This window comes from Hyalella azteca, unplaced genomic scaffold (genome assembly GCF_000764305.2).
Source record: "Hyalella azteca isolate HAZT.00-mixed unplaced genomic scaffold, Hazt_2.0.2 contig10098, whole genome shotgun sequence".
In the NCBI taxonomy this organism is placed as follows: Eukaryota; Metazoa; Arthropoda; class Malacostraca; order Amphipoda; family Hyalellidae; genus Hyalella; species Hyalella azteca.
The window spans coordinates 81,060-94,945 of NW_025940147.1; the positions used below are offsets into that span (position 1 = coordinate 81,060).

At 36.3% G+C, this 13,886-nt stretch overlaps 1 protein-coding gene across 5 annotated transcripts in view; it reads right to left on the reverse strand.

The window, feature by feature from the left end:
• Positions 1-497: 497 nt before the first annotated feature.
• Positions 498-13,886, reverse strand: part of LOC108668480 (cAMP-specific 3',5'-cyclic phosphodiesterase 4D) — a 314,936-nt gene continuing 301,547 nt past the window's right edge. For all 5 annotated transcript variants that reach the window (XM_047882284.1, XM_047882283.1, XM_018155710.2 and 2 more), the window contains 5 exons: positions 11,326-11,424; positions 10,636-10,800; positions 9,743-10,120; positions 7,455-7,637; positions 498-6,892 (listed from right to left, as the gene is read on the reverse strand). In XM_047882284.1, the coding sequence (XP_047738240.1) occupies positions 6,461-6,892; positions 7,455-7,637; positions 9,743-10,120; positions 10,636-10,800; positions 11,326-11,424 (1,257 nt within the window). In that variant the 3' untranslated portion in view covers positions 498-6,460. The remainder of the gene's footprint in view (positions 6,893-7,454; positions 7,638-9,742; positions 10,121-10,635; positions 10,801-11,325; positions 11,425-13,886) is intronic.

A 13,886-nucleotide genomic window follows, 5' to 3' on the forward strand; every position in this document is an offset into this window, starting at 1 on the left:
GTTGGAGATTCGTATCGTATATGAAGTCTGTTGGAAACCATTTATTTATTTATATTTTATTAGCTACCAAATTTAAAAAATAGCGCAACGTGTGCTGACCAAAGGTGCGTGATGCCTTATTCGCTTGATTGATAGAGGAAACGTTCATGTGATCGAGGGGAGAATTTCTAGAACATTCCAGAATGTTCTAGAATATTCTCGAATTTTCTAGAACTTTGCTGTTCGGTTATATTCCATTTGGCGGATTTTCAACGATTTTGTGATGGTCTCGTGCTCGAGCGAAGTAATCTTGCTATTACAAAATTGAAATTGTAACTCGAGAGCTTACAGCAGGTGGGTAAATTCTCGGGTGAATGCAAAGTATCTGCTGAAATACCGGAATTCATTAATTGATACGAGGTTAATTGATTTCTGATATTTGAAATGAAATCTTCCCACTGTTCCATGCATATTGTGAATGTATCGTGATAATGATGGATAAATTTTCAAAACAAGCGTTATGTATTTGAATTCATTTATTCCTTTTCTTTCTGTATCATACGCAGAAGACTGACACGTACGTATTAGTGAAAATTTCAATAAACTATTTTGTAAACTTAACGTAAAATTCAAACACTTGCTAACTCTATAGATTGAAGAAAATTCCTGATACAATAAACACACGAATAATTTAAGCATAATGCGAACATAAAATTGAGAAGGCCAGGGATGTGGTGGCCTTTATTGAAAGCCTTAGCGCACCGTGCTACCTTTTAATGTACCATTCATCCACCACGTCTGTAGGCCTACGATCCACAGAGGCCTATGTTCACAATTAATCACAAGTGTTAGCAAGAAGCGCTAGGTAATTTGAACCAAGATAAATGTAACGGGAAGACACAACAAATAAAAAAAATCACAACATAACAACCTTAAATTTATAACATAAGCGTATAATAAAGTAAAACACCGAACCAGCAGTGATCTTTGCGCAAAAATAAAACGTATTTACATATTTTTATTATGTCAATTTTTAAACACCTACAGGATGAAAAAACTAAAAGTTTCTTTAAATCTCTCGAAAGGTAAGATTCCTAGACGAGATTTACTTTGCATACTCCGTTCATGTTTCGAGGCCCACTTCACTTTTTTTCTAATTTCTTGTATCGCAGTCGACTTACGCGACCTGCAATTAACTTTTTCAATTATTTAAAGAAGTATTCACTTCAAGTCATTATTTGTAATTGCAAGGAGATTTAAGTTGTTGACATCATGATTAAATTCAAAGGTCAGCAACATTTGCATAATTGATATCAAATTGATTTAGAATCAAGTTAATTTGCACTTGATATTCAACAAAAATAATAAAGATAGAAGCTTGCGAAACTTTCTCGCTGGCCAACGGATTAAAATTCAAGCATCAATGGAGGAAATCGTAGTTCGGTCGTAAGCAAATCAAACGTAAAGCATAACACAACAATCAATCTCGACGAAATCGTAGATACATTCAAGATTTGAACTCCGGGATTCACGTAAATGCAAAAAAATAATAAACACTCAGCAAGTAACATATTAGGCAAAAAACGTTCGTGAATAACAAAGAGGAGAAACTTAATTCATTTTGAAAATACTTAAGACAGGTACGATGTGGTGACCGAATCTTGAATCAAGAGAAATACGAAACTTTATCACTGAAATAACATTGAGCACAAAACTGAAGAAACGAGAACAAAATTGAAGAATTTCAATCTTTTAGCAAAATAAGCAGAAAATTAAATACGTTAAAATGAAAATGAGGAAAGTCATCAGTATGGTGTAATACACATATAGGAAACAAATTAGTAACTAATAACATTTGGCTTAGGCATTACAAGAATCAAAAGTTAGAATAAATTTCCTTTCTCCATAACCTGGTGTAGTTGAGCGAGATTAAATTAACGAAATTAAAACATGCTCCGTCAATCTTGATGAACACTCAAACAACTTGAAGATTTGACGATTTTCCAATCGTTCCGTGACCTTTTAAAAACAAAGTGTTTTAATTCAAATACGAATAAAAACAAAATTTATAGGGTAAATGTTGTTCGTGGTAAATCACCGGACAAGTAATGAGGTAGAAATCAGGACAATAGCAAGAAATAACTCTACGCTGACATTATACTGTTAGTACAAATAAGGATTTCATTTGAAATTCCCTCGAATTATTCCTACACAATTTCCTGCCCGTAAACCGCAATATAAAGGAAATTTCATTTCAAACAAAAATTTAAGTCAACCTTCAAGCACGACAAGACAGGACGGAAAACCTGGACAGTTTTTTAAACATTTTTTTCTTACGAACATCAATTTTTACCAATAAAAATCGTACAACAATATTTTTGTTCAATAAGTCAACTGCATAATTAAACGCCTGGTGGGCAGAAATAAACGAAGTTAATAAAACATGAATGTTCAGAGCAGCGTTTGGTGCAAGGGAACAAAAGCAGCAAAGGTACAATTGAGCTTTGGTGAAACATTAAGTTTTATGCAAGACGAAAACAAAATTCACTGATAAATTTTGAAGAGATAAATACGAAGACCAGTGCAAGAGATCCTAACTAAATTACAATAACTATTTTTCAATTAAAAAAACACTAAGTTAGAATTGAAACCTAGTTAAACTTTTTGACTAAGGTGAAGTAAATATTTTATCGAAATTCTTTCAATTTTAGATTTCCCAGCGAAATCGCTAACCTATATTTTCATTTGACAATTTAAAAAATCATATACTTACATACTTTGCAGATAATGAATGAACTAGTGAAATCTCACTATTTATTCATGCAATGAATCAAGCAGGAAGACACTCTTCGTGGATAAAAAAAAAACATTAATTATGCATTTGACACAAACGATCTTTAACGTAAATATATATACATAAGATACGGCGACTTGCATTCCTCCAAGCATTAAATTTAAATAAGTTCCGTCTGACTAAACGTAGTAACGTCGATAGGAGCGGTCATTCATAAATAAGAATAAAGATCGTATTAAATGCTTTAACAACTTATAAGAAGCGACAGAATTACTAGGGGGTGGTAGCTATCCTGCTCTGTTTTCATGTAAAATAAATAACAGTTAAATATTAGCTAATTTATAGTATAAGCTTCTTCACACTCGATAAGAAGTGTCGATCATAGAGAGTTTTTCCAATGCCTCTCACACTGTCAGCATTCTAATCAAAATGAAAATGCAGCCAGCGCACAATTCTTCAAAGAAGTTACCTTAAATTATTTAGTATAAATTCTTGTGCCTTATTTAAATCAAAAATATATTATTTCCATGCAGATGAAAAGTATTAGGTAATTTCAACTAGCGCTTTACAAGTGTCCGACGACGGTACTAACTTTACAATGACTCGTCTCGCGCAGAATCAAAATCTTGAACTGCAATACAAGATGTATCAATATCGACCATGTAGCTGCATGGAAAGAAGCTTACGATAGTAAATACATTCGAGCCATGGCATTCTGATTTTTCGAAGAAAGACATCGAAAGGTATATAGCGATTCAACTACACAGTTTGTATCGTCGCAAAGGTTGTTATGCAGGGACCAACTTACAATTCAAGTATAAATAAATAAATTACATGTAAAAACAAAAAATTTTCGATAAATCAACAAAAGGGTGATGTACTGATGGCATTGGTGCAGCAAACTGGGAGGACTTGCAGACTTCCGAATATAGATATTTGTTTTACAAACAAATCGGAATTCTAATTCCTTTCCAGCTTCGCTACGAATGATGATAAATCCTGAGGCATAAGATCTGTTAGATTGCAAGTCACGTATCACAAAGGCTAAAGAGTTTATGTTTATTAACGTAAATGTCCACGTACAGGCAGATTCAAGCTCACCAGGCCACGCAATAAGATCGAACGGCAGCTTCCAACTAAGCTTATGCGACATCTACCTGCTTCTTAACTTTGTCATCTAATTAAGGGATATATCGCTGTAATATAGAACAGATAGCTTTAATATATCGTGTACACATTTTAGAATACTCATTTTATACAATGAATCCTTTCATCTCCTATTAATTTAACATAATATCTTATTTACAGCATCTAATATATACAAGCACATTCTTCATCGCTCTATACTGATAAAAAGAACGAGAACAATTGTTATTATCATTACGGTATGAACGTAGATGACGTAACCATAAATTTGGTTTAATATAAATATCCTTGGCTACATCAAGTACAGACTGTAAATCACGATATTATATCAAGAAAACTTCATCGACATTTTACTCCTCAAATCTCCATAATATATGTACATGATACGAAGACGGTCTATTTCTTCCAGTTCATTTGTAGTACAAAGTCAAAAACTCAGTAAATAGAGTCAAATACAACATGAACATTCGAAAAATCGAATGCGTAAAATTAATGCGTCGAAATTAAGTCACCAGCACAAACGTGTCGTGAACGTGACTATCGTCACCTGGATCATCAAAGGCGTGATCTTATTCAGCTTACACAACACGTTCGTCGTACCGACACAACAATAAGCTATCATAAGCACTGTCAGATACACAATAAATCACTGATGAACTTCATCGAGGGTAAAAAAAGTTCAAAAGCCGTGGCTCGATAATTCTCTAGTATAATTTCCGCATGTACTTTTGCTTGTTACGTTGTTTTCTCGAGTACATTTCCCTTCTTGGCAGCACGTTGACAACAACTGCACTAACTGGTGCATTTCTCCGACAGTCCACAGTCATGCCGGAAATGACTTAGACACCAACTACACAGTATTCAAGTGGCCACGGTGATAAACATAAAAGTTTAAGAACGTTACGACGGTTTCAGAAAAAAACAGGTAATTATTAGCTAAAGCCACGAGGAAAGGAAGAAACTGCAAGTTATGAAAGCCGGCTCAAAGTGCTTACAAATTGCGCTGCAAGCTCATCACACACAAGGCAACCAAAATAACAAACAAAGCAGAAAATTCCTCTGGTACTCTCTAAGTAACTAGTATACTGGGTAACTGAGTTGAAGACATTAATCACATGGAGGAGCAGTCGTAGCAATACAGTATTCTTGGTAATACCGTATTTCAAATACATTTACTTCGATACAGACGAAGCAACATTGACTTTTATTATAACACTTCTAACAACAGCAAGTCTCAAATACAATAAGATTACTCGGGACGATGTTACATGTTCACTGGAGTCTCATTACAGCTTTTAATTCTTTTTTGGATACTTTACGAGTAAATGATAAAATAATAAAGCACACGGCCGAAAGCTGTTCTAAAATCATTAGAATTACTAGAAAAGAAAACGCGTCTGAAGTCTACAGACAGAAAAAAATGTGACGAATTACGATTCAAGTTCAAGCATGTTAAAAACCTATCAGAAATTCCAATATAAATAAATTTCAATTCTAAATTTGCGGGATAAGTCTTCGTTAATGAAAAATAAGCAAAACTTGCGTAAAAACATCGTTCAAAAAATAGTAGCTTGATTGGAAAACAGGCATGAAGAACTCAGTATGAGGACCTCGAACATATCGGAATCTAACCGTGACGCAGGTTGTTTTAAAATTTTGCTGATACATCAGGTTCGCGTAATTTTCCACACAACAGCGAAACGATAACGAATTCAACGAATATTGAATGACGCAACACATATGATGCAAAATTTTATATTAATTTTGTTGCTGGTATACGGTGTTTGACTGTCTTCATTTAAATACTTTAAGTTCATATAAACTCTGCGGCATGCACAAGTTTTACGTAGGTCAACTTCAGAATATAGATTTTGCTTTGCGAAACTACAGAATGAAAAACAGAGAGCTCTCAAAAGGAAGCCTTTACCCTGTATCCGGGTTTTAAATTATTAAAATTACGCTCAAGTCGCATTCTAAGAACTTCAGTTTCAGCGATACTAAACACAGATAAAAAATCACGCACAAGATTGTAAAAATTTAGTTACACTGTCAGGAAGTTAATTTTTACGAAAAATTAGATTACTGATTATTGTTGCCGTTGGCATTAAAGAGTAGGCCTGAGTTTTCAAGGTTATCGAGGTGTCTATTTTTAAAAATCATTATATTTTCATTACCGTCGTCAAAAGATTCACAAAAGTCATCAGAAGCCTTTTTGTCGTCAGAAGCTAAAAACCTGCCATCACTTTTATTATCCATCGTTAACGCCCGGCTGTCCGACAGTCTGCCTCCACTACTATCAGGATCCACGATTTTATCATGAGCCCTCTCAAGAACACACGAACTAAGGTCATCAGTTTTAAAAGTCTTACATCTACTAGTCTTGGACACCACACTACCACTAACAATATTCGGTTGTTCAATAGAATAACCTGTAGATCTAGCACTAGAATTAGCACACTCAGAGCTGCTAGCGTGAAACCACCTCAGCAGCCTTTTACGGACCCGATTACAGTACCCTGTTAACGCGAAGGCCGGGGTAGGTCAGATCCCACTGTCTTCATCCTTCGTTTGCGGCTCGGGAGGCTCTTCGAATTCTTTATCCTCTCCAGTAGAAGTAAAAGGATTCTCCCCACTCGTAACTCCAGCTCCGCTATATCCACTGGAGCCACCTAGACCACTTGTTTCACCACCACTTCCTTCAGTTTCTTCGTCGTGCGTGAAGTGTATTTGAATTCTTTCAGCGGCGGCGCAAAGTTGTCCATCGTCTTCCGTTTCTTCGGGATCTTCCGATGTGGTGCCCGGCTGATCTTCTTCCTGCAGGTCATTGGAAGACGAGGAAGGACTGATGGGTATCATTTGTTGGTACCAGTCTCTGTTCTCTTCCAAAGTGTCCAGGATATCCTGTGCATCTGGGTGAACTAGATCAGCCCAAGTCTCCCAGAGGGGATGTGCGATGTAGTCTATGAAACCAACCTGGAAAAGAAGAATTGTATTATGAAAATCAAAGTATTGCGTGAAAACTTCAAAACGATCAAGGAGCAAAGTTTGCGGAGAGCAAAATTTTTGGAGAAGCACAAGTAACGATAAAAACCAAAACGAAGAAAAAAAGAAATTTAACAAATCGGGAGTAATAACACGTGCATAACTCAAGTAAATAGAATTACATAAAAAATAACCTAATCAAGAAAAAATGAAAAAAAAACACCAGGACAAGGTCTTTCTTGATTGAAAATTGCTGTGTTTAATTCCTAAATTGCATTCGGTCGCCTTTTCGTAGTTTGGCATTATACAAAAACTTTATAAATCGCTAGAACTTCTTAAATAAATGATTAAAAAATAAACATGTAATTCTGAATGATCAATTCGCATCACTGATCACTGAAAGTTCACAAGAGTTTGAGCACCGCGTGACGTGATGCGTCCAACAGTCTACTCAGTGGCTACTCAGTTGATGCATACCATACGGCATGCATCCAAGTGTTTATGAAGGTATCCCCTTAAAAAGAGTCAATTAATATTGGAAGTATACAAGTACCTGGGACTTTTCTATTGTTGCAGAATGTCGGTCACACATGGGGGAAATGTCGAAGCCGTTCTCACGCTCCTTGTCGCCCTGCTTGAAGAACTCCTCCATGATAGAAGCCACCCACCGCTTGTACAAGTCCAGAGGCTTCGTCGGGTTACTCAAGTCAGCGCAATGAACCATGTTTTGCAGCACCTGCGAATAAAATAATTGTTAGCCAGTGAATTGAGTCCATTCCCTAACAAAATTTAGAGTCGCCCCAGCTTCTGGTACTTCAAATCAGAAGCTGACGCGTCTGTAAATTGTCAATGGGTTCTAACTTGAATCAGTTCCGCAAGTCAGCACGGCAACGCTCTTACCTTAAAATTTAGTCATTTTTAGCCAATTGTGGATTTAAAAGTTATTTAATAAGGGAATGGATTTGAAATGCTCACATAAAAAGTATGTACAATCAACCTAGAAAGGCTTAATAACATTTTAATTTATTATAACTGAGACATTCCAAACCTTTTCTGATGCTAATTCGTTACTTGCAGCATGAATAGCTTATTATCAGAAGCGCAGGCAAACCACGCGGCCATTTAGCTAAACCACACAATACAAGCTGATGCAAAAATTGAACCGGTATTTGTGAAGCTTGTTCTGTTGCTTTAAAATAAAACTGATCTAGAGCTCGAAAAGAGGAATTCTTCGAGGAGTTCAGAGAATAACTTAAGTAAATGTACATATTTAACGTTCTTCGTAGTCATGTCAAGGAGTCAGTTGCTTAGTCACGCGACTGCGTAGCCGCATTCTTCTCATGCGCACTGCCTTGAGTGTTTGTCGTCTCCCACGCTAAGTTATTCAGCCAATAAATGTAAATAGATATCGAAAACTTTAGTTAATGTATTTAATAAACTGGTTATACCATGAGTAACAGTGACAATACGTTACATTTTAATAGTTAGTGTTGCAATGAGGCCTGTATTTTTTTTAGTATTTAAATTTAACATAGCATTCCTGTACTGATAGAGACGCCCTCACGAGAGCAGCGATCGCCGCAGCGACCTTCATGCACGGTGTGACTCACGAGTAGCATCAGATACCCCAACTCAACGCCTCTTCTTTATTTTTTTATTAAGTAAACAACGCTTTTTATTCATTATTTAATGAGTACTTTATGGCACGCTTCCCTACGCGCTTCTTAAAATATTGGTTACACTCAAGTTAATGATTTTCCCATATTATTGTTCATATTATATGAAGAGTACAGCAAACTTCGTAGGAATAGCACTAACAACAGACACAATTTTTGCTTCAATTACGAGTAAAGAGTGAAAAACAAATAACAATAATAGGAGCCTAATCAACGGAGCTGACGGGTTCTGATGACAGCAGTAAGCTGCAAGTGATTATAAGTAAATAATGACAGCGGGTAAATACAACTAACAGATGGTTTCAATGGTGCAGAGTGTCAGGGTTGTACATAGGAGAAAAAGAAGAGAATATCGCTAGTGCATCAACAGCATCAACGGGCAGCATGTGATGCTGTTGATGCACTAGTGCATCAAAATGCTGCCTCACATGAGCAACAACAGCAGCAGAGGCAGCCTCACAAGAGCAACAGCAGCAGAGGCAGCCTCACAAGAGCAACAGCAGCAGAGGCAGCCTCACCAGAGCAACAGCAGCAAAGGCAGCACCAGAACAAAGCTCCCTCATAAGCAAGGTATACGCCAAAGCTACTCTCGGTGCATAGCAAACAAGTTTGAAGCGTTTCCTTCACACCTCCTTCACCCTCAGTTCCCCCAACTGAGTCCCGTTTTATTATAAGCTGGTAACTTGCATGTATTTTAAGAATACGACTCATCGTTGACGTCAGAGGGCATCGTTAAAACGTCGGGAGTTGGCTACGTGAATATTGTACACGAAATATACCATAAACTTTATCGTGTTTCGTTGAATAACATCCGGGAAACAATATAAGGGAATGTACCTATTATTAAGCCCATATTCATCATTGAAATTTACACGTTTACTTAATACTGGTGGTGAATAAAAAGAACACTGGGCATTAAGATATGAAATCGATGTTAAAATTCACGTTAACATTTTTAGAATTAATCTAAGAGGTACTTCAAGGACTTGGGTAGACACTTACGATTAATTAAAAAAGAAGATTTAAACTTCGAATAATTTCAGGACACATAACAAAATAAGAGTATATGTAACCTAGTATATTGTAAAACCTGGTATATTAACCAGGTTTTACAATAAACATAATAATATATATTATGTATTAAAACCTTGTATATTGTACTTGCCTGTATTCGGTCAGTGTAATTGTCGAGTAAAAGGACCCCCGAGCCGGCAACTTTCTTCGTTTCCACCATGGTCTTCAAGTCGGCCAACAAGCTCATGTGTTTGCTCATGTCAGTAGCCAGGACCATATCTATGACCATCTTCCTTAAAGTTTGCCTTTGCTTCTTGCTCAAATTGACAAAGATGTCACAATTTTGGTTTTGTAGGAGCTTGAATGCTACGGCGAGATGGTGGTTCTCAAGAACGCTCTCGTCGTTGTACATGAGTGCGAGCTCAGAGGAGGAGTTGATGAGGTATTGGTTGGTTAGACCAGGGTGGTCGACGTCGTGTATTGCGGCAGCAAATATTGCTGCTAGTACTTCCAGAGGCGTGAACACGGACTGGGGAATAATGTAAAGTAAATAGTTATTGTTATAATTATATAATCATCATCAATATTGATTTGATTATCGTTATAATTATCATTAATAGTTATTGGAATGAGGCAAGCACCCAGTGAGTATATTGAAGTGCTTGTTGCATTGCAATGAGTTTTGATTCTCGTTTATACATAGATGTGTGGAAGTGAACTTTAAAATAGGGCAAAATAAATAAATAAAAATTGTTTTGGCTTTGAGATGAAAAGTCATTTTTAAACATGTTGTTAAGTGCTGGCACAATTTACTTTTGCTCACGCCGAAATTCAAATGAACCAAAAAATGTCAATCCTATGAAAATCTCGAAATTATTTATTATATTCAAACAATTATGAGACTGCATGTACAATCGAAAACAGCAACATCGGTTGATTTACATAGGAGGTTAAATGCTGCGCATTTATTATTTGCAGTTAATTATTATTAATACAATTATTATTATTATTTGCAGTTAATCCATTTACGTGTATTATACTCACTTCTAATGCAGGGGAATTGAGTAGGACATGTGTGGATTGCGTGACGTCGGCTGCATGGTATGCATTGTGGTAGGGAACGTGACTGAGGTAGTGCACTTCCAGCGTGCGTAGGAACGTTAGTAAAGTATTAGGCGGGATCTTGAACTGCTTTATCAAATCTCGTTCCTGTAGAGGACAAATAAATTAGCGAAGTATATTTTTTGAATTAAATTCACCTTCACCGAAAACGGAAAATAAAAATTCACGATTAAAATGAAAAGACACAAGTAATCAAGAAAAATTATTTATGGAATTGATTATTCCAATTTCACGAAGCAAATGAGACAAGCATTACATTAAGAGATAATTACAGTTTAAATTCAATAAAAAACATCGAATTTGCAAGAATATCCCCTAATAATGCAAACTGAATTCGATTATTTGAAAAAAAAACGATCCAAACAATTAGATCAATTTAAATTAACTGGCAATAGAAAATTTTAGGAAGGATAAGTTTATAAATCATTTTTAAATAACCATCAACCGCTGATTGTTAAAAAAATCTCTAAATATACGTTTTGTATAGATAATGAGCATAAAAATTAATCTCTTATTGAACTGTGCCTTTATTAATCGAGATAATATTATAAAAATACATATTCCGATTTCTTATTAATTCAATGCATGAAGCTCAATCTTACACAAACTTACAACAAAAATAGTGTAGGTGATAGCGGTGAGCGGCTGAATCTCGGATAGCTCAGCGATTCGGAAAATATCAATGCCCCACTTGTCGATGTCTTCCAGGACCTGCACGGTAATGTCAGCAGTGATTATGAAGCTTGGGGGAGAACTTCCGAGGAAACATTAGTCTCCCATACAAGTGCATATTAGCATAAAATGGACTCGCATTTAACAACGGATCAAGCAATTAATTACAGAAACTGAAATGCGAGTGACGATTTTGACAACATTTGTCGAGGTCTTGAAACACCTGTCGTGCACACAGAGTTGAGAAGCTAACAATATTATGACGAATGTTTTGTTTTTATATATTTTAAATGGTTTAATACTTGTCGCTGACGCGCAGTTAACAGGATAAATACTTGTCGCTGACGTGCAGTTAACAGGTTAAATTTTATGTTAACAAGCTAACACATTCGCAAGAAAGATAAGACACTGGACAGCGGCACCGACGCTGTCATAACTTGAGTTTTATGCATGCGAACTGAAGAATTGCGATAAGTTATCGCCGCACCTATCACCGTACGGCTTAATCAATTAATTAATTAATCTCGTTTTAACGCCTGTCTGTATGTCTACGGCATCTCAAGAGTGTCGGTAATTGTTGTGAAGAATCAGATGTTAATTTGATCATTTTTGTGGCTTGAGATAAGGATGTAGTTTATTTTTTATTTTCCAAGAAGGTAAATATAAACATTCCGATACGGTAAGTCTTTCAGACGTTACCTAATTTTACAACAATTTTAAAACCGAGGGAACCCATTGCTGTATTTAGCATGTGCTACGTTACAAACTTAGAACAACTGCAATGTTAGCACTACCAGCACCAGAAGTAATGCTCACACAGCGTGTGACAGGTGTAGGTAACAGCTGCAAGTCTACTCTAAAGCAACGAGAGAACCAGCTGCGAACAGCTGCCTCGTACACCTGTATGAAAGCGGCCTGCATGGCTATAGAGCGATTCTTACTAATTATAACAGCTTGAGCGACTCAACGATACAAACGAAATCAAGTACAATTTAATAACTTGTACAAAAAACATGACAATTAATTTGACACTTAATAATCATTTTATTTAAACAATTATTAGACAATTAATATGGTTTGTGCTATGTAGGAAAACTGCACCTGTCAAAAAGTTACTCTTGTTACTCATGAATGCGTTAAGACTGCACGTTACTCATGTTACTACTGTTACTCATGAATGCGTTAAGACTGTACGTTACTTATGTTACTACTGTTACTCAGGAATGCGTCAAGACTGTACGTTACTCATGTTACTACTGTTACTCATGAATGCCTGAAGACTGTACGTTATACTCATGTTACTACTGTTACTCAGGAATGCGTTAAGATTGTACGTTACTCATGTTACTACTGTTACTCATGAATGCGTTAAGACTCTACTCATCACTAAGAGCACCAGAATACATAGCTTCTCAGCGCGCGCTTAAGGCATTTGCCAAGGGAATATCAAGGACGGAGACATGGGTTAAGCCCTCGAACAGTTATTATTAGACTAGTCCATCTATAATTATGACTATACGGTGCCTGTCATACACCGAGCAATAATCACGCTAAAAACGTGATAGATGTTTTCTGCTGTGCGCTGTGCAGCGCACTGTTCAGGCTATACAGTCTGTGACGGCATTAAGAGAGTGCGGGGGCAGCGAAGAACATCCCGTTATTTCCGTTTGAATATGGGCATCACGACTTAACCCTTTTAACCTCCTGACATGAGTAACCGGAGCAATCGTGTCACAAGCCTACTTCCCATAAAGGATACGTTCTAGTGAGCGCAAAATGACTTGCACTGATGGTTGCCGCCACGTACGACAACTTTAAAATGTTCTCTGTTGCGTACAAACGTCCTCAGGTTGCTACACTCAATAGTTTACCAATAATTTAAGTTGAAAGTTATGTTCTCGGAGAGTGACATACGGCGGTAGGGGATTAATTGATTAGCTTACTTATTATTTAAAGTACAAGCAAAATTTCATTGATTAAATTTCATGATATTTTGCCGTGAAAATGAAGGAAATAAATACTGACTGGAAATAATGGGTTCGAAATTATTAGAGATTAAAAATGCTAATAACTGTATTATGTTCCAGAACTACTCTGCACGGTGAACTCAACATTCTCACATTGGAGATGGTTGCAATTTAATACATCTAAGTACGATGGATATAGGCAGACGTGAGCCCTTGAGCTATATTGCTTATGTATTTTATGGACGTGCAAACATGAGGTTTGTAAAGCGAAAGTTCTCAATGCGTCAGGAAACAAAAATTGATCCATCGAGCTCATATATGTTGAACTCGTCAAATCATTATTTGTAGTATAACTTCATCTATATGAATTCAAGTTCGATCAAACTAACACCTTTTTTCAATGAGTAAAAAGTCATTAGTAAAGTAAGAATGCTCTTAGTGAAAACTAACCAGTGTTGTAAATTTAAAATGAATTATTAAAAACGAGTAACGAAGGGGAAACATTGACAGGAGTTAGTCAGAACAAGATAAATT